The sequence below is a fragment of the Rhinoraja longicauda genome, chromosome 9, assembly GCF_053455715.1.
Source record: "Rhinoraja longicauda isolate Sanriku21f chromosome 9, sRhiLon1.1, whole genome shotgun sequence".
NCBI classification, from domain to species: domain Eukaryota; kingdom Metazoa; phylum Chordata; class Chondrichthyes; order Rajiformes; family Arhynchobatidae; genus Rhinoraja; species Rhinoraja longicauda.
The window spans coordinates 461548-481501 of NC_135961.1; the positions used below are offsets into that span (position 1 = coordinate 461548).

Here is a 19954-nt window from a genome sequence, read left to right on the forward strand (position 1 = left end):
AGCACCGCCATTCATTGTGCTCATGGCTGATCATCTACAATCAGTAACCTGTGCCTGCCTTCTTCCCATATCCCTTGATTCCACTAGCACCTAGAGCTCCATCTAACTCTCTTTTAAATTCATCCAGTGAATTGGCCTCCACTGCCCTCTGTGGCAGAGAATTCCACAAATTCACAGCTCTCTGGGTGAAAAAGTTTCTTCCCACCTCAGTTTTAAATGTCCCCCCCTTTATTCTTAGACTGTGGCCCCCTGGTTCTGGACTCCCCCAACATTCGGAACATTTTTCCTGCATCTAGCTTGTCCAGTCCTTTTATAATTTTATACGTCTCTATAAGATCCCCTCTCATCCAATGAATGAACACAAGCCCAGTCTTTCCAATTGATGAGCAGAATTTGCTTGTCCAATATGCTGCAGTGAAATTGCTGTTTCAACACTCTTCAACCATATTTTAAAATAAAAACCATGTTTGTTTCTTATTGCTGGTTTGTAACATGGATATTTCTGGCAAGACTACATTTATTGCCCATTCCTGGTTCCTTGGGAATTATCGGACTGTTGGTAGATACAAAGTGCTGGAGTAACTCAGCGGGACAGGCAGCATCTCTGGAGAGAAGGAAAGGGTGACATTTCGGGTCGGACTGTCATTGGGTTGAATCACAGGCCTTTAGTTACATAGTGGATGTCGATCCTTGGTGGTTATGCAATTAATTGTTGAGTATCTTACAAAACATCTTGGGATTAAAAATCTGATGCTGTTATTGCCGAATGAAAATTCCAATACATTGCTTTTCGAGCCAAATCTTGTGTATCTTCCCTTTAAGTTTTTTAAGGTACAAGGCATCTTGATGCTCCACAATGTCCTTACACCGTCTAATTTTCCCTTTTCCAATCCTGCAGGTGTATTGGATATCCCAATGGTCAGTTGGGTTGTGATGCTAGTTTCGCGGCTGCTGGACTATGTTGCAAGTGTTGAAGATGAAGTGGCTGCGTCCAAAAAGCCGCTAAACAGTAAAGACAGAGAACGGATTTTCATGGGTATTTTTTCACGGCAAATTTCTTATGTTTAATTCCCCAGTTTAATTTGCTCTCTGGGAATAAATTACCATTTGCAATGCCATTCCATTGTAAAGGGTGGCATGTTCGTGCTGCTGCCGCCTCACATCTCCTGTGACTTGGGTTCAGTCCTGGCCTCTGATGTTATTTGTGCGGCGTTTGCATGTTTTTCCTGTGATCACCAAGGGTTTTCATAATGAGAGGATTTGGTTACAAAGAGATCCTTCTGCAGTTGTATAGGGCCCTGGCTAGACCACATCTGGAGTATTGTGTGCAGTTTTGGTCTCCTAATTTGAGGAAGAACGTCCTTGCTATTGAGGCAGTGCAGCGTAGGTTCACGAGGTTAATCCCCGGGATGGCGGGACTGTCATTTGAGGAAAGATTGGAAAGACTGGGCCTGTATTGATGAGCAGAATTTGCTTGTCCAATATGCTGCAGTGAAATTGCTGTTTCATCACTATCTTTAACCATATTTTAAAATAAAAACCATGTTTGTCTCTTATTGCTGGTTTGTAACATGGATATTTCTGGCAAGACTACATTTATTGCCCATTCCTGGTTCCTTGGGAATTGTCGGACTGTTGATAGACACAAAGTGCTGGAGTAACTCAGCGGGACAGGCAACATCTCTGGAGCAAAGGAAAGGGTGACATTTTGGGTCGGACTGTCGGGTTGAATCACAGGCCTTTAGTTACATAGTGGATGTCGATCCTTGGTGGTTATGCAATTAATTGTTGATTCATTTTCCAATGTTCGATAGATTCAGGATCAGTCCCTGTGGATTGGAGGGCAGTTAATGTTATCCCACTTTTTAAGAAAGGAGCGAGAGAGAAAATGGGAAATTATAGACCAGTTAGCCTGACATCAGTGATGATGCTGGAGTGAATTATAAAAGAAGGAATTGTGGAACATTTGGATTACAGTAAAGGGATCGTTCCGAGTCAGCATGGATTTACGAAGGGGAAATCATGCTTGACTAATCTTCTGGAATTTTTTGAGGATGTAACTAGAAAAATGGACAAGGGAGAGCCAATGGATGTAGTCCCTGGAGTTTCAGAAAGCCTTTGATAAGGTCCCACATAGGAGATTAGTGGGCAAGATTAGAGCACATGGTATTGGGGGTAGGGTGCTGACATAGATAGAAAATTGGTTGGCAGACAGGAAACAAAGCGTAGAGATTAACTGGTCCCTTTCAGAATGGCATGCAGTGACTAGTGGGGTACCGCAAGGCTCGGAGCTATTTACAATATACATTAATGACTTAGATGAAGGAATTAAAAGTAACATTAGCAAATTTGCGGATGACACTAAGCTGGGTGGCAGTGTGAACTGTGAGGAGAATGCCATGAGGATGCAGGGTGACTTGGACAGGTTGTGTGAGTGGGCAGATGCATGGTAGATGCAGTTTAATGTGGATAAATGTGAGGTTATCCACTTTGGTGGTAAGAACAGGAAGGCAGATTATTATCTGAATGGTGTCAAGTTAGGAAATGGGGAAGTACAAAGAGATCTGGGTGTCCTTGTTCATCAGTCACTTAAAGTTAGCATGCAGGTACAGCAGGCAGTGAAGAAAGTTAATGGCATGTTGGCCTTTATGACATGAGGAGTTGAGCATAGGAGCAAAGAGGTCCTTCTGCAGTTGTACAGGGCCCTGGTGAGACCGCACCTGGAGTACTGTGTGCAGTTTTAGTCTCCAAATTTGAAGAAGGACATTCTTGCTATTGAGGGCGTGCAGCGTAGGTTCACTAGGTTAATTCCCGGAATGGCGGGACTGTCGTATGTTGAAAGACTGGAGCGACTAGGCTTGTATACGCTGGAATTTAGAAGGATGAGAGAGGATCTTATTGAAACATATAAGATTATTAAGGGATTAGACACGTTAGAGGCAGGTAACATATTCCCAATGTTGGGGGAGTCCAGAACCAGGGGCCACAGTTTAAGAATAAGGGGTAGGCTATTTAGAACGGAGATGAGGAAAAACTTTTTCAGTCAGAGAGTTGTGAATCTGTGGAATTCTCTGCCTCAGAAGGCAGTGGAGGCCAATTCTCTGGATGCTTTCAAGAGAGAGGTACATAGAGCTCTTAAGGGTAGCGGAGTCAGGGGGTATGACGAGAAGGCAGGAACGGGGTGCTGATTGTGAATGATCAGCCATGATCACATTGAATGGCGTTGCTGGCTCGAAGGGCCGAATGGCCTATTCCTGCACCTATTGTCTATTGTATTCACTGGAGTTCAGAAGGATGAGAGGAGATCTTATAGAGACTTATAAAATTATAAAAGGACAAGCTAGATGTAGCAAAAATGTTCCCAGTGTTGGGGGAGACCAGAACCAGGGGCCACAGTCTAAGAATAAAGGGGAGGGCATTTAAAACTGAGGTGACAAGAAACTTTTTCATCCAGAGAGTTGTGAAATTGTGGAATTCTCTGCCACAGAAGGCAATGGAGGCCAATTCACTGGATGAATTTAAAAGAGAGTCAGACAGAGCTCTAGGGGCTAGTAGAATCAAGGGATATGGGGAGAAGGCAGGTATGGGTTACTGATTGTAGATGATCAGCCATGATAACAATGAATGGCGGTGCTGGCTCGAAGGGCCAAATGACCTATTTTCAACGTTTCTGTGTTTTCCCTGGGTACTCGATTTTCTCATGACCCTAAATATGAGGAAGGATTAATTAGTTGCTCTTAGGTACACATAGTATAGATGAATGGTAGGAGAATTAAGAGGGAATTGATGGACTTGGGGTTACAAGGAAATAAGTGGAAGAATGGAATATGAGAATGCTTGAATAGGAAGCAGAGATCTGAAGGGCCTAATGAGCTCCAAAGAAGTGAAAAAATAGGAAAGTAAATGTTATAAATGTCTGTTGCCATATTGATCTCTGCCAATTCAATTGATAGAAAATAACAAACTTTCAAGCATTTTCCGTTTTTTTTGCTTGTTAATTCAAAGTACAGGTTGCATAGTAAAAGACATGGTGGTTAATGAAATGACAGAATAGTGTTTTCCTTCTGGAGTATAATGGTGTGCAAATGCACCGTACAAACAGATTATGTACACATTGAGTAATGTTGAAAAATCTATTTTGCATAGCGTTAAAAGTTTTGAATTCAGTTCATTGTTGTTCTAAAGGCCTGGAATGTACTTTTCTATAGGAAACCAATGGAGTTTCATCAATAACAATCTTCAGTCGCAGTGTTCAGGCAGATCCACTAAAGGGAGCAGTAGTCTTGACAGACTATATTCAAGAAAAATTCGAAAGCAGCTCATACACCATAAACAGGTATTAACAATGAATAAATTCTCTTTAGATTTTATACTCTGCCTTAATATTTGCGAACGTGCTGGAATACAATGAGCTTCTAGTTCACAAAATCAAAGTTGCTAAGAGAATTACAGAATATATGTACGGTGTATGGGATCTCTTCTCTAATTACCATAATTTGGAGAAAGTGTGTATGGGAAAATGTTCAAAGTGATTTTTGCTTTCAAAGTGTAACTGAGACTTGATCCTTGCTGGATACCCTCTGGTGTGCTGTGGCAAGTATTGGGATATGGTTTTCACCTGCCATGGCCCAAAAGAGTTCTTCGTTTTAAGTGAACTTGGAATCAGGGATGGGCAGTGAGGAAGATTAGTTGTATCAAGAGGTACGTCTGCAAAATGTTTCGAACAGGTTACCTTCCAGGTATTTTAAGACAGGTTTTTGTCAGCATTACTGAGATAAAATAAAGTATGAGGAGAAAGCTTGAAGGGAAGGGAAAGAGGCAAACCCATCAGCTTTCTTTGTGAAAAGTCAGGGTGTTTAAGGAAATGCTGTAGTTTTAGCATGTGTTTTGGGGTGTTTATACATATCCAACTGACAACTAACTTGACCTTTTTTGCAGCAACTCAATTTGTTAAAAGCAAAACAAAAGGCGTTAGTTGAGCAAATAGAAAAAGAGAAGATCCAGAGCAGCAAAGGATCCTCATATAAACTTTTGGTAGAACAGGCAAAACTAAAGCAAGCTACGTCAAAGGTATGACGTCTGTTTTTGTTCTATAGCTTAAGTGTTTCAAATGGTTGCAGTGCTATTGGTCCAGATCAGGACAAGAATCTTTTTATTTGCAGCAACAAATTGCACTTATATAGTATTTCTTTAACGTAGAAAATCATGCTACTGTGGTTCACAGATCCAATGTTATTAGTGGAGGTACTCCTGGGAGCAGTCCTGGGGCCTCGGCTATTCATGCTTTTAAATAACAATGTGAAAAGGCAGGATACAGCTAGTTGCTGATATAAAGCAGGGACAATGGGAAGCTGAGTTGCGAGCAGGATGCTGAGTTTGCAAACCAAGTTCGTTCGAGTGAGTAGGCAAGAGATGGTAGATAAAGACAATGTGGGGTAAGTAAAATGTAAACAATTTGGTCGGAAGTGGAAATGATCTATCTATAGCTAATAGTTTGGGGCTAAAAAGGAATCTTGACATCCAAACGGATGTGATGCTATCACATAAGAGAGCAAGTGGTACAATGGGCTTTATTGCAATGTGGTCTTCATACTTCATAAAGTTGCATTAAGTCGGTGTACAGCAAATCATTTTTATTTTCATGGATGAAGGCAAATTTCTGTGAAAAAGAGTGAATCAGATTAGTGTATGCTAGAAGAGTAAAAGGTGAACTTATTGAGGCAACTGAAGGGATTGGTTGAGTGAATGCAAATCGCTGTTTCCTACAGCTGGAATGTTGGGAATTGGATGTCGGGGGAGAATAAATCAGGCATTTAGATTAGTATTCCTTGAAGTGGAGAATTGTAAATCTTTGGAGTTTGCTACCCTAGTGGATTGTTGATGCATGGTAAGCTTATTCAAGGTGGGGCAAAATAATTTTTGGACACAGTGCACTTGGAGGATATGGGGATTGGACAGGAAAGAGGATTTGAAGCATAGATCTGCCATGGTCTTAATATATCAAAGTAGCTTCAGGTGGGCTACCTGAAGGTATGTTGTAACCTAGACCTTGTTAATCAAAATCAAACTGAGGAAAGAATTAGTAAAAACCATTGGTATTTAGAATTCTTGCGTGGGGAGAGGATTGGGTGAGATTGAGATGCAGGAGGGAAAGTGCAGAATCTGGAGTCCGAACAACTGATTCTTTTAGGAAGCTATGTTTGGGTAGAGTTGTATAAGTTATATAAGGAAGGGAAGCATGGCGAAAGGATAATTAGAAGGCCTGAGAAGTGATCAAATCAAATGGATAATGTGAGAATAGGGCCAGCAAATTTTAGATGCCTTGGGATTTAGATGGGTGTAGAACAACAATTAATATTAGTGTTTGGGCAAGTCATGAGAAAAGGGCAGAGAAAACGCTTATAGACCATCGGAATAGTGAGAGTCCAAAAGGGATTGTAGGAGATTGGATGAGGTGGGCAAGTTTAATGGTGATGTTCGTGGTAGGTTTCTTACACAGAGAGTAGGGGGGGGGGGGGGGGGGGGGGCTGATGCACATTGCCTGGGGTGGTGATGGATGCAGATAAGATGATGATGTTGGAGGTTTTTAGATAGGCACATGGAAGTGCAGGGAATAGAGGAATGTGGATCATGTACGGGCAGATGAGATCAGTTTAACAGCATCTTGTTCGGCCTAGATATTGTGGCCCAAAGGGCCCATTCCTATGCTGAAGTGTTCTACGATTCTTGGCCTGTTGAAGGTATGTGACAGGGAAAGACTCAACAAAAGCTAGTCTTGTGAATACATTTTAAAAAGATTGATTAGCTCCTTCTGAATTGAATATGGAGAGGAAAGGGGTGAGAATAGTATAGTTAGAGTATGAATGAAATGCTCAGAACAATTCAGCGGTGCTGGCTCGAAGGGCCGAATGGCCCCTCCTGCACCTATTTTCTATGTTTCCAACATGAAAGGTAAAACAGCAGTTGCAGAAAATGTTTGGATTTTGTGGTTATTTCATTGCTTTGGTGAGGATGAATACCACTGGAGTTGAAGAAGGGAGAGATGACCAGCCATGAATTTAGTGGCCATGTTATCAAGGGTAAAGAGGCAGCAGGAATATTGAAGATTCTGAAAAATCTGATTGTAGGAGGTTGAAGAGCCAGTTACCACTGTTAACTGAGATGATTCTTTAGCTTTTCAAGTTATTAATTATTCAAAATGATTAGCCTTTGTAAAACAGGATTTTCAAAAAGTATGCAACAATCTGAAAATTTGTTTTCAAAACTAACATTCATGTTTTTAATGTTAAATTAAGTTAGCTATGTTCCTCATGCAGAGTTGCAATTTGGATGCTGGTAACAGACCTGAGAGAGTAACAGATTTGTTACTCCCTTCCTCACCATTGAGGGGCACAGAGCCAAGCTCACAATGCGTCTCAGCCCAGCTCCCTGACTGTCCCAGAGCGGCTGTGAAAGGTTTAGACGGCAATGTACAGGGTGTAGGAAGAAACTGCAGATGCTAGTTTACACTGAAGATAGACACACAATGCTGGAGTAACTCAGCGGAAAAGTCAGCATCTCTGGTTAGAAGGAATAGGTGACATCTGAAGAAGGGTCTCGACCCAAAACGTCACCCATTCCTTCTATCCAGAGATGCTGCCTTTTCCGCTGAGTTGCTCCAGCAATTTGTGTCTTTCTTCGATGTACAGGGTGTTTTCCTTTTACATTATCTCTACATTTATTTTATCAGAATCCTGTATTTTAAAAAATTGAAACAGATTGTTGAGATTGTGTTTATGCAATGCCTATTGGTGGAGTTATTCTTTTCTCCTGAAAATGTTTATTTTTTATTGCATGTGCAAGTACAGTAGGGGCAATTTAATTGAAAAGTTAATGGCAATTTGTTTAAACTTCTCTTCCACGCCAGCACTTTAAAGACCTTATTCGTCTGCGCCGGACTGCTGAGTGGCCTCGAAATCCCATTGATTCAGAATCATTCTCAACAAAAGAATCCCCAGAAGTGGAGCCACTTCCGTTTACTTTGTCCCATGATCGGTGCATTGCTGTGGTGCAGAAGCTTGCACTATTTCTTCTCTCCATGGACTTTACTTGTCATGCAGATCTTTTGCTCTTTGTCTGCAAGGTGAGTGATTATGGATGCCCTTGGCTGTTGGAATAAAAATATTCCAAGTACTTTCCCAGATTTGAAAATGCCAGAAGGATTCTGCTGTTACACGGTTGGTAGTCAGTTGCTGTATCCTTAAATCTTGATTAACCCTATCACCATTGAAGCAGTGCCAGTAAAACATATGTAGTTCAAGTAGTGTAGGGAAAAAAACTGCAGGTGCTGGTTTAAATCGAAGGTAGACACAAAATGCTGGAGTAACTCAGCAAGTCAGGCAGCATCTCTGGAGAGAAGGAATGGGTGACAGTAGTTAAAGTTTATGTCCAAAAATTAAAACATTTGGAGGTTAAGAAATCAGTAGATGCAGCATAGGTAACTAACTCAATGCTTGTCAACACTCGGAAGTGTAATCTATATTTAATCCCATTATTTGACACTTCCCATTTTTCTTTTTGCATTATTTATTATTTCTCTTCTGATAACCCTCTGTAACAACATACTCTCTTTAGCCTCTTATTCTTATGTCTCTGGTTTTAATATTAGGCCCTCCAGTTGACAATTCATGAACCAATGTGCTATAGCAACACTTAAAGGACATTTGGACAAGTACATGGATTGGAAAGATTTAGAGGGATACTAGAACAAGTGTGCCCGTTCAAAGCGGGCCCGTTGGGCCCGTCCCCACACCCCCCATTCTCTCCTCCCCCAGCCCCACTCTTACCCGTTGGGCCCGTCCTCCTGATCTGTGTATGTCAAGTGACCACTATAACTTCCTTCTTTTTTTTTTCCTAATCAGATGTGCAGCACTTTGGTCAACGTGGGTTGTTTTTAAATGTGCTATACAAATATAATTGACTGGATATGGGCCAAATGTGGACAGGTGGGACTAGTGTAGATTGGCAAGTTGGGCCGAAGGGCTTGTTTTGTGCTGTATGACTGTCTTTTAATCTTTTAGTAGAAATCTTTCCTTTGGAAAATTCCAGTAATTGCGAATTGTAACTTTTTTGTTTATTGATAAATGAGGCCAGTTTTTCTAGTCTTCTGTAACTTTTAACATTTTCTTATTGAGTTGATATAGTTCTTCAAATTAGAAAATAAATACCATACTAAAATATACCAGATATTACCTGTGGGAACAGCTGGTAATTGCTTTATTAATTACTAAAGAACTGCAGATGCTGGTTTAAATCAAAGGCAGACACAAAATGCTGGAGTAACTCAGACTGAAACATCACCCATTCCTTCTCTCCAGAGATGCTGCCTGACCCGCTGATTTACTCCAGCACTTTGTGTCTACCTTGAATTGCTTTATTAATGGCCTAAAATATGAGAAGTGAAATTCTTACAAAATAACAATAGTAATCTGATACTTTGATGGGTAAATATAAGAACATTGTTTACACAGTACTGTTCTTGGCACTTGAAATTGGTGGATTAGTTTTAGACAAATTGAAACAATCTCAAATATGTTTTTTTTAAAAGGGAGAGAGAGCTATTTTAGAGTTACCTTTTATTTGAAAATCTCACTTTTGGAATGGAATAAGATTTGTGTGGGAGTGACTACAGCTTAAAATATTAAATCTTTAAAAACTATTCTTGGTATAGAGCAAAGGTTTATAGGCAAGGATTTGTGATCATGACTGCAAACTCAGTTATATTGAACGTCTGGGGAAAACTGAGAGACCAGAACTTGTAGCTGGCAGTGCAGAGTCCTTGAGCAATGTAATTCTCTTATGCAGTTGGGCCAGAATAAGTCCCCACCACTTCCTCAGGAAACTGCTGGAAAATTATTCAATTGTTGCCGAAGCTATGCTCCAGATTCTGTCACAGGTCAAACCTACAAAGGACCTGTTCCCCTGACTCTCAGTCTGAAGAAGGGTCCCAACCCGAAATGTCATCTATCCTTTTTCTCCAGAGATGCTGCCTGACCGGCTGAGTTACTCCAGTTTTTTGCGTCTGTCTGCAAAGGACTTTGAATGTTTCTGAATATACCTGCTATTTACTCAGAAACTGTTTTGAAACATTGAAACAATTAAAATTGAAAGATTTCTTTTAACAACCAAAAACACAAACAATGGAAAAGATGGAAGCAATTTATCTTTGTGAATATTGATAGTTGGGGTATTCTCATTCATTATTGTTCCTTTGAGGCCATCCATCTCCATTCCAAGGAACAGGCTACATTTTTCTACACCATGGTCCAAACTGATGCAGGATCAGTGTCAGGTTTCGCAGTGGAAATCTGGGCAATTTTGTACTCTCAAGTCATCGGAGTAGAATTAGGCCATTCAGCCCATCGAGTCTACTCTGCCATTCAATCATGGCTGATCACTGCCTCCTAATCCCATTTTCCTGCCTTCTCCCCATAACCCTTGACACCCGTTCTAATCAAGAATTTGTCTATCTCTGCCTTAAAAATATCCACTGACTTGGCCTCCATGGCCCTCTGTGGCAATGAGTTCCACAGATTAACTGCCCTCTGACTCAAGAAGTTCCTCCTCGCTTCCTTTCTAAAAGAGCGCCATTTAATTTTGAGGCTTTGACCTCTGGTCCTAGACACCCTCACATCATTTCCACATCCACTCTATCTGTGCCTCTACTCCTTTAAGCCTGCTCATGAGAAAATGTTAAACAGTCATTGAAGTTCAGCCAGCAAGTTGGGGGTTTGTGCAGAGATCATGGGGAAAGCCTAATATGGTGGGGTGAGCAGTATCTGAGAAGGGAGAGCAAAGGGCATGTCAGTGTTATGGATCAAAACCCTCTATCAAGATTACATGTGGAAATGGTAGTATGAAGAGCAGAGGGGAGTGGTGAGATGGGTCAGTAGATGATTGTTGGACTGAGGAGGGGTGAAGGGTGACAGGCTGATGGAGCCAGATAGGGGAGGAGTGGAGTTAGGAAATGGTGGATGATAAACAAAAGAAAATCAGAGGCAGATAGAGTCAGGGGAGGAGAGGATGAAGGTGGAGACAACTTGCAGGGTGATAGGCCAGAACACAAAGGCTACCAATGCCAGGAAGGTGTAAGGGAGAACTGCAGATGCCGGTATACACCGAGGATAGACACAAAATGCTGGAGTAACTCAGCGGGACAAGCACCATCTCTAGAGAGAAGGAATGGGTGATGTTTCAGGTTGACCCTTCAGACTGAGTCAGCGGAGAGGGAGACAGAGATATGGAAGGGAGGGGTGTGAAAACGAGAGAACAAAGGGGATGCAGCTCAAGGATAATGCGGAATAGATCATTGTTATCAAGGGGAAGTGGTAAAGGGGACAACAATAAAAGCAATACAAGAAGATGGGAAAGAGGGAAGCACACTCGCACGCTGGGGTTTGTGGTTTCCTTATTTGTGGAAACAGTGCAAAACTGAAGATAAAACAGATAAGAAAATTAAGTATTTTCTCGCTGTAAATGGATGTAATTTTTCACTAAATTTGTTACCAGCCCAGAAAGAGCTGTCAGAACAGGTAACTGAAAGTAGGGAAACTACTGTACAGTAAGTACTGTACTGTAAGTAGAGAAACTACTTATCTACTGTATCCGCTGTTCCAGGTCTCTACATCGGCGAGACCAAGCGCAGGCTCGGCGATCGTTTCGCTGAACACCTCCGCTCAGTCCGTCTTAACCTACCTGATCTCCCGGTGGCTTAGCACTTCAACTCCCCCTCCCATTCCCAATCTGACCTTTCTGTCCTGGGCCTCCTCCATTGTCAGAGTGAGGCCCAGCACAAATTGGAAGAACAGCACCTCATATTTTGCTTGGGTAGTTTACACCCCAGCGGTATGAATCGCTGAATTACACCCACCCAAGACCCGCTGAATTACTCCAGCATTTTGTGTCTACCTTCGAAAGTAGAGAGATGTAGGTAGTATAACTACATAGTTACTCCAGCATTTTGTGAATAAATAGCTTTGAGATGTAGGTATGTTGTTATTAAGGACCTTTGAAGCTGAAGCCCAGTGCTAATGTCAAGGTGTTAAATGTGGATAATTAAGAGCAGGATTGTAGCTGTGTATCATGAACGGTTGTAGAGCAGGAGGGAGATTAAGGAGAAGGCAAAAGGAACTGCAGATGCTACAATCTTGTGAAGAACAAAAGTCCTGGAGTAACTCAGCGGATTAGGCACCATCCCAGGAGGACATGGTTAAATGACCTTTTGAGTCGGACCCTTCTTGACACATTGTCGATGGTGGGAGAGAGCAAGAAAAGAGATAAGGTTGGGGACCAAGGCTGGCAAAGTAATAAGAGGATGCAGGTGAGGTGAACAAAACTTAGAGATGGAGAAGACATTCTGGCTTTCCATCACAGTGAGGAGGTGACTGGAGGACTCACTGTGATGGATGTTTTTTGTTTTATGTTGGTTTTTGTGATTGTGTGTTTTATTGCTTTCTTTTTTATTGCCTCTCATTGTTGACTGTGGGTAACGTAATTTCGTCCAAAAACAAGTTTTTGGATGACAATAAAGGTACTTTATTATTATTATTATTATAAAGGGTGACAATGAAATGTAAGAATGGAGGGAGGGATCTTTAAGTTGGATTTGTGTAGGAAGGCCAATGCTGGGCGAAACCAAAGATGGACACAAAAAGCTGGAGTAACTCAGCAGGTCAGTCAGCATCTCTGGATAAAAGGAATAGGTGACGTTTCGGGTTGAGACCCTTCTTCAGACTGGGTTTGCCATGTCTCTGGAGTTAAAAGTCCCTTTTATCCAAAATAGTTAATAGTTTTCCTTTTATTTATCTTTGGCAACCTCTGTGTTTATTTTCTCTTAAATATCATAAATTGTTTTGGCAACAACTCTACACACCCTCGCATTCAATATTGTATTGATCTTGCCAAGAAAAGCAGTTCAGCTGATAGAGCTACTGCCTCACACCACCAGAGAGCCGGGTTCGATCCTGACCTGGTATTATCTGTATGGAGTTTACACGTGTGAGTTTGACTATGTAGGTTTCCTCCGGTTTCTTCCCATATCCCAAGATTCGTGGGTCCTGTAGGTTAATTGGCCTCAATAAATTGGCTGTGTAGGGAATGGATGCGAAAGTGGGATAACACAACTGGTTTGAACGAGTGATCGATGGTCAGGGAGGTATACAAAATCATGAGAGGAATAGATTGGGAAGATGCACAGAGTCTCTTGCCCAGAGTTGGGGAATCGAGGACCAGAGGACATAGGTTCAAGGTGAAGGGGAAAAGATTTAATAGGAATCCAAGGGATAACTTTTTCACACAGAGGGTGGTGGGTGTATGAAACAAGCTGCCAGAGGAGGTAGTTGAGGCTGGGACTATCCCATCATTTAAGAAATAGTTGGACAGGTACATGGATAGGACAGGTTTGGAGGGTTATGGACCAAGCGCAGGCAAGTGGTGGACTAATGTAGCTGGGACATTGTTGGCCGGTGTGGGCGAGTTGGGCCGAAGGGCCTGTTTCCACACTGTATCACTCTACGACTCTATGACTCGGTGGGCTGAAGGGCCTGTTTCCATGCTGTATCTCTCAATCAATCAATCAATAGTCAATAGTCGTTTATTTGTTACATACACATAAATGTGTAGTAAAATGAAACATTACCCGCAGTTGAACAATAAGACCAATAAGATTAATCAATAAAAATGCAATAACACATACAATCACAACAAACACCAAACAAAAAGAAACATCCATCACAGTGAGTCTCCTCCAGTCCCTCCTCACTGTGATGGAAGGCCAAAATGTCTTTTTCTCTTCCCCTGCCGTCTTGTCCCGCGGTCAGGCTGTTGGAGTTGCCGCGTCGGGGCGGTCGGGGCTCCCGATATTGAAGCCCCCGCTGGGCGGTGAAAGGTCCACGGCCTATTTCAGGCCGCGCCGGACGGTGAAAGGTCCGCGACGGGCCGACCCAAGCCCCGCGATTCGGGGCGGGCGAACACGCTGCCTCTGCCGCTGCCGGAGCTCCCGATGTCGGCCCCCATCCAGGGGTCTGCGGGCTTCCGACGTCCACGCGGCCCGCGCCGGAGCCTCCGGAGACGAGTCGCAGCCGCGCCCGCAGCATTCGCAGGCAGCCAGCGCCGCAGGTGGTGAGTCCGCGCCGCGGGCTCTGCGAACCAGAGCCCCAGGTGGTCCCAGGTGAATGGCCGGTGGTAGGCCGCAACGGGAACGGAGACACGACACAGAACAAAGGTCACGTCTCCGTTCTGGAGAGAGAATGTTACAGTTCCCGTTCCCTCCCACCACCCCCCCCCCCCCCCCCCCCCCAACATAACATACAACACTACATCATATTAAACTACAATTCAGACAAAAACAACAAAAAACACAAAAGACAGACGGACTGCAGGCAAGCCGCAGCTGCGACGGCAGCGCTGGCTCCTATTTGCTCCATGCATTTCTTCAGTCTGGCTCTTTGCTGCTGCTTGGAAAATTGTGCAAGTTAGATTATTTTTCTGTTAAATGTATGCTAAAGATGTATGGGTAAAATCTACTTAATCTCCCAATTTCTTCAGCCTCCTATTCTTTTCTTTGTGTTAATGCAAGATAAAACTCTAGAATTTGACTCAAAGAATTTTGAAAAATGAATGGTTTGGAGATGTTGCTGGAGACTGCCTCGCATTAATATGCCACAAATATTACTTTTATTACCGTTGCTCTTTATTTAAGTTTTCTGATCAAATGCAAATCTCTGACTTGTGCAAGCATGGAATAAGGGAAGTGATGTCTGTATGGATAAATATAGATAAATAGATAGGATAAACAGAAAATTGCACAAACAATTCCCAATCGCTTCATCATACAAAGTGTAATGTACCGTTTGAGTTTGTTCACGCTATTTACCAGACAAAACAGTCGTAAGAGCAGAATAAGGCCATTTGGGCCGTCGAGACTACTCTGCCATTAAATCATGGCTGATCTACCTCTCTCTTCTAACCCCATTCTCCTGCCTTCTCCCCATAACATTGACACCCGTACTAATCAAGAATCTGTCAATCTCTGCTTTAAAAGCACCCAATGACTTGGCCTCCAAGGCCATCTGTGGCAATGAATTCCACAGATTCACCACCCACCAACTAAAGAAATTCCTCCTCATCTCCTTTCCAAAGGCACGTGATTTTATTCTGAGGCTGTGCCCTCTGGTTATAGACTCTCCCACTAGTGGAAACAAGCTCTTCTCATCTACTCTGTCAAGTTTCAGTGAGGCCCTCCCTCATCCTTTGAATCTCAAGCGAGTGCAGGTACAGTGCCATCAAATGCTCTTCAAATATTAACCCAATCATCCCCGGGATCGTTCTTGTAAACTTCCTCTGGACCTTTTCCAAAGCCAGCACATCCTTCCTCAGATATGGGGCCCAAAACTGCTCAAAATACTCCAGATGCGGTCTGACCAGTGCTTTATAAAGCCTCAGGATTACATCCCTGTTTTTATATTCTAGTCCTCTCAAAATAAATGATAACATTGCATTTGCTTTCCTTACTACCGATTCAGCTTGCAAATTAACTATTTGGGAATCCTGCATCAACACTTCCAAATCCCTTTGCAGCTCTGATTCTGAATCCTCTCCCCATTTAGAAAAAAAGTATGCGTTTATTCCTACTACTAAAATGCATGACTCCGCACTTTGCTATGTTGTATTCCATCTGCCACTTTTTTCCCCACACTCGCAACCTGTCCAAGTCTTTCTGCTAACCCCACTACTTTCTTCATGCAGCCTGCCCCTCCACCTATCTTCATATCATCTGCAAACTTAGCCACAAAGCCTTCAATTCCCTCATCCAAACCATTGATATACAACATGACGAGTAGCGGCCCCAGCACCGACCCCTGCGGAACACCACTAGTCACTGGCAGCCAACCAGAAATAGCCCCTTTTGTTCCCACTCTGTCTTCTGCCATCCAGCCAACTTTCTATCCATGCTAGTATCTTGCCTCTAATACCATGGGCTCATCTTCTTTAGCAGCCTCACATATCAAAGACCTTCTGAAAATCCAGGTAAATGTCATCCACTGACTCGTCTTCATCTATCCTGCAAATTACTTCCTCAAAGGATTCCAACCGTCAGGCAAGACACCTTTACAAAACCATGCCAGTTTTATCATGTGCTTCTATGTCCTTGGAAACCTCACCCTTTATAATGTAGGAAAATAACTGCAGATGCTGGTACAAATCGAAGGTATTTATTCACAAAATGCTGGAGTAACTCAGCTGGTCAGGCAGCATCTCAGGAGAGAAGGAATGGGTGACGTTTCGGGTCGAGTCCCTTCTTCACACTTTATAATGGACTCTAAAATCTCCCCAACCATTGAAGTCGGGCAACCAGCCTATAGTTTCCCTTCTTTTGTTTCATTCCCAACAGAGTACCATTTGCAATTTTCCAGTCCAGTTTTCCTGCCTCCAGTGATTCTTGAAAGATCACCATTAATGCCTCCATAATCTCTAAAGCTACCTCTTTAAGAACCACGGGGTGTAATCCATCTAGTCCAGGTGATTTATCCACGTTCAGACCTTTCAGCTTCCCAAGCACCTTCTCCTTAGTCAAAGCAACTCCACTAACTTCTGCCTCCTAACTCTCTTGAATTTCAGGGATGTTGCTGGTGTCTTCCACAGTGAAGACTGATGCAAAAAAATCATCTACCGTTTCTTTATTCTCCATTATCACTTCTCTAGTGTAATTTTCCAGCAGTCCAATGTCCACTCTTGCCTCTCTCTTGTTCTTCATATATCTCAAAAATACTTTTGCTATCCTCTTTTTTATTATTGGCTAGCTTATCTTTATATTTAATCTTTTCTCCCCGTATTGCCTTTTTAGTTACCTTCTGTTGGTTTTTAATAGCTCCTTAATCCTGTAGCTTCCCATTAATCTTTGCAATATTGTATGCCTTTTATTTTATTTTATGCTGTCTTGGACTTCCCTTGTCAGCCACGGTCACCTCATTCTTCCCTTAGAATCTTTCTTCCTCTTTGGGATGAAACGATACAGCATCTTCCAAATTACTCCCACAAACTCCTGCCATTGCTGTTCCTGTCATTCCTGCTAGTCAACTTTCCAGTCAACTTTAGCCAGCTCCTCCCTCGTGCTTCTGTAGTTACTTTTTACTCGACAGTAATACAGACACCTCTAATTTAATCTTCTCCCTCTCAAACTGCAGTTTGAAGTTTATCATGTTATGATCTCTGTCTCCTCGGGGTTCCTTTACCATAAGCTTCCGAATCAAATCTGGTCCGTTACACAATACCAAACCAGAATTGCCTTTTCCCTGGTAGACCTCACTACAAGCTACTCTAAGAAGCCACCTGGTAGGCACTCTACAAATTTCTTTTTTGGATCCAGTGCCATCCTGGTTTTCCCAGTCTACCTGCATATTGAAATCATACATGACCACAGTAAGATGCTTTCAAGAGAGAGTTAGATAGAGCTCTTAAAGATAGCGGAGTCAAGGGATATGGGGAGAAGGCAGGAACGGGGTACTGATTGTGGATGATCAGCCATCATCACAATGAATGGCGGTGCTGGCCCGAAGAGCCAAAAGGCCTCCTCCTGCACCTATTGTCTATTGTCTAACATACATACCATCAATAAGTAAAACGTGAGCTGCATTCACTCAATGCGGACGGATGGCATGTTAATGCGATATGTTAGCAGTTTATACATAATAGTTATAGTGTAGATCAGACCCTTTGACCTGACATATCTACGCACCCATCATGCTGATCTAGGCTAATCCCACTTGCCTGTATTTAACGCCATATCCCTCTATGCCCTATTTATTTAAATACCTGTCCAGATACCTCTTAAATGTTATTAATGCTCCTGCCTCTAAAATCACCATTCCAGGCACTACCTTCTCTTTGCATTAAAAAAGTTACTCGTTAATCCCTTACAATCTCTTCCCTCTCATCCAAAATCCATGCCCTCCAGTTTTATATACCTCTATCATGTCACCTCTGGACTTCCTCCCCTCCAGAGAATACAGACCCAGCCAATCCAGTGTTTCCTGATAACTCAAGCCCTCCAATATCTGCAGCTTCTGTGTGAATCTTTTCTGTACCCTCTCTATCTTAATCACTACTTTCCTGTGGTGTGGTGACCACAATGGCACAGAATGCTCCAAGTACAGTTGAATCATAGAATCATAGAAACAGAAAATAGGTGCAGGAGGAGGCCATTCGGCCCTTCGAGCCAGCACCGCCATTCATTGTGATCATGGCTGACCATCCACAATCAGTAACCTGTGCCCAACTTCTCACCATATCCCTTGATTCCACTAGCCCCCAGAACTCTATCTAACTCTCTTAAGTTCATCCAGTGATTTGGCCTCCACGGCCATCTGTGGCAGGGAATTCCACAAATTCACAACTCTCTGGGTGAAAAAATTCCTTCTCACCTCAGTTTTAAATGGCCTCCCCTTTATTCTAAGACTGTGGCCCCTGGTTCTGGACTCCCCCAACATTGGGAACATTTTTCCTGCATCTAGCTTGTCCAGTTCTTTTATAATTGTATATGTCTCTATAAGAACCCCTCTCATCCTTCTAAACTCCAGTGAATACAAGCCTAGTCTTTTCAATCTTTCCTCATATGGCAATCCCGCCATCCCAGGGATCAATTTCGTGAATCTTCGCTGCACTGCCTCAATTACAAGGATGTCCTTCCTCAAATTAGGAGACCAAAACTGTACACAATACTCCAGATATGGGCCCTATACAACTCCAGAAGAACCTCTTTACTCCTATACTGAAATCCTCTTGTTATGAAGGCCAACATGCCATTAGCTTTCTTCACTGCCTGTTGTACCTGCACGCCAACTTTCAGTGACTGGTGTACAAGGACACCCAGGTCTCGCTGTGCTTCCCCCTTACCTAACCTGACACCATTGAGATAATAATCTGCCTCCTTGTTTTTGCCGCCAAAGTGGATAACCTCACATTTATCTATATTATATATACTGCAACTGCCACGAATCACTCAACCTGTCCAAGTCACCTTGCAACCTCCTAACATCCTCTTCGCGGTTCACACTGCCACCCAGCTTTGTGTCATCTGCAAACTTGCTAGTGTTACTTCTAATTCCTTCATCCAAATCATTAATATATATGGTAAACAGTTGCGGCCCCAACACCGAGCCTTGCGGCACTCCACTCGCCACTGCCTGCCATTCTGAAAAGGACCCGTTTACTCCTACTCTTTGCTTCCTGTCTGCCAACCAATTCTCTATCCATGTCAACGCCCTACCCCCAATACCATGTGCTCTAATTGTGCTCACCAATCTCCCGTGTGGGACCTTATCAAAGGCTTTCTGAAAGTCTAGATACACTACATCCACTGGCTCCCCTTCATCCATTTTACTTGTCACATCCTCAAAAAATTCCAGAAGATTAGTCAGGCATGATTTCCCTTTCATAAATCCATGCTGACTTGGACTTATCCTTTTACCGCTCTCCAAATGCACCGTTATTACCTCTTTAATAATTGACTCCAGCATCTTTCCCACCACCGAAGTCAGGCTAACTGGTCTGTAATTCCCCGTTTTCTCTCTCGCTCCTTTCTTGAAAAGTGGGATAACATTAGCTATCCTCCAATCCACAGGAACTGATCCTGAATCTATTGAACATTGGAAAATGATCATCAATGCGTCCACTATTTCTAGAGCCACCTCCCTGAGTACCCTGGGATGCAGACCTAATACTATTTCTTGCCTAATGCAACTTTTTTAAAGTTCCTCTATCCCCCTAGATCCTCTGTCCTCTAGTACATCTGGGAGATTGTTTGTGTCTTCCTTAGTGAATCGGTATTTTGTTTAACAATTTTCTGACATCCTAACTCTTGCACTCAAATCTTCACTTTCAAATTTCAGTATTTTTATTTTGGGTTATCTATCGTTCA

General features: G+C 42.7%; 1 protein-coding gene across 6 annotated transcripts in view; it reads left to right on the forward strand.

Annotated features, from left to right (window-relative positions):
• The window catches only part of birc6 (baculoviral IAP repeat containing 6), a 356853-nt gene that overhangs the window by 170805 nt on the left and 166094 nt on the right, over window positions 1-19954 (forward strand). For 5 of the 6 annotated variants that reach the window (XM_078404650.1, XM_078404651.1, XM_078404652.1 and 2 more), the window contains 4 exons: window positions 899-1036; window positions 4209-4336; window positions 4939-5070; window positions 7907-8122. In XM_078404650.1, coding sequence (XP_078260776.1) covers window positions 899-1036; window positions 4209-4336; window positions 4939-5070; window positions 7907-8122 — 614 coding nt within the window. The remainder of the gene's footprint in view (window positions 1-898; window positions 1037-4208; window positions 4337-4938; window positions 5071-7906; window positions 8123-19954) is intronic. The other variant, XM_078404653.1, reaches the window with a different exon arrangement.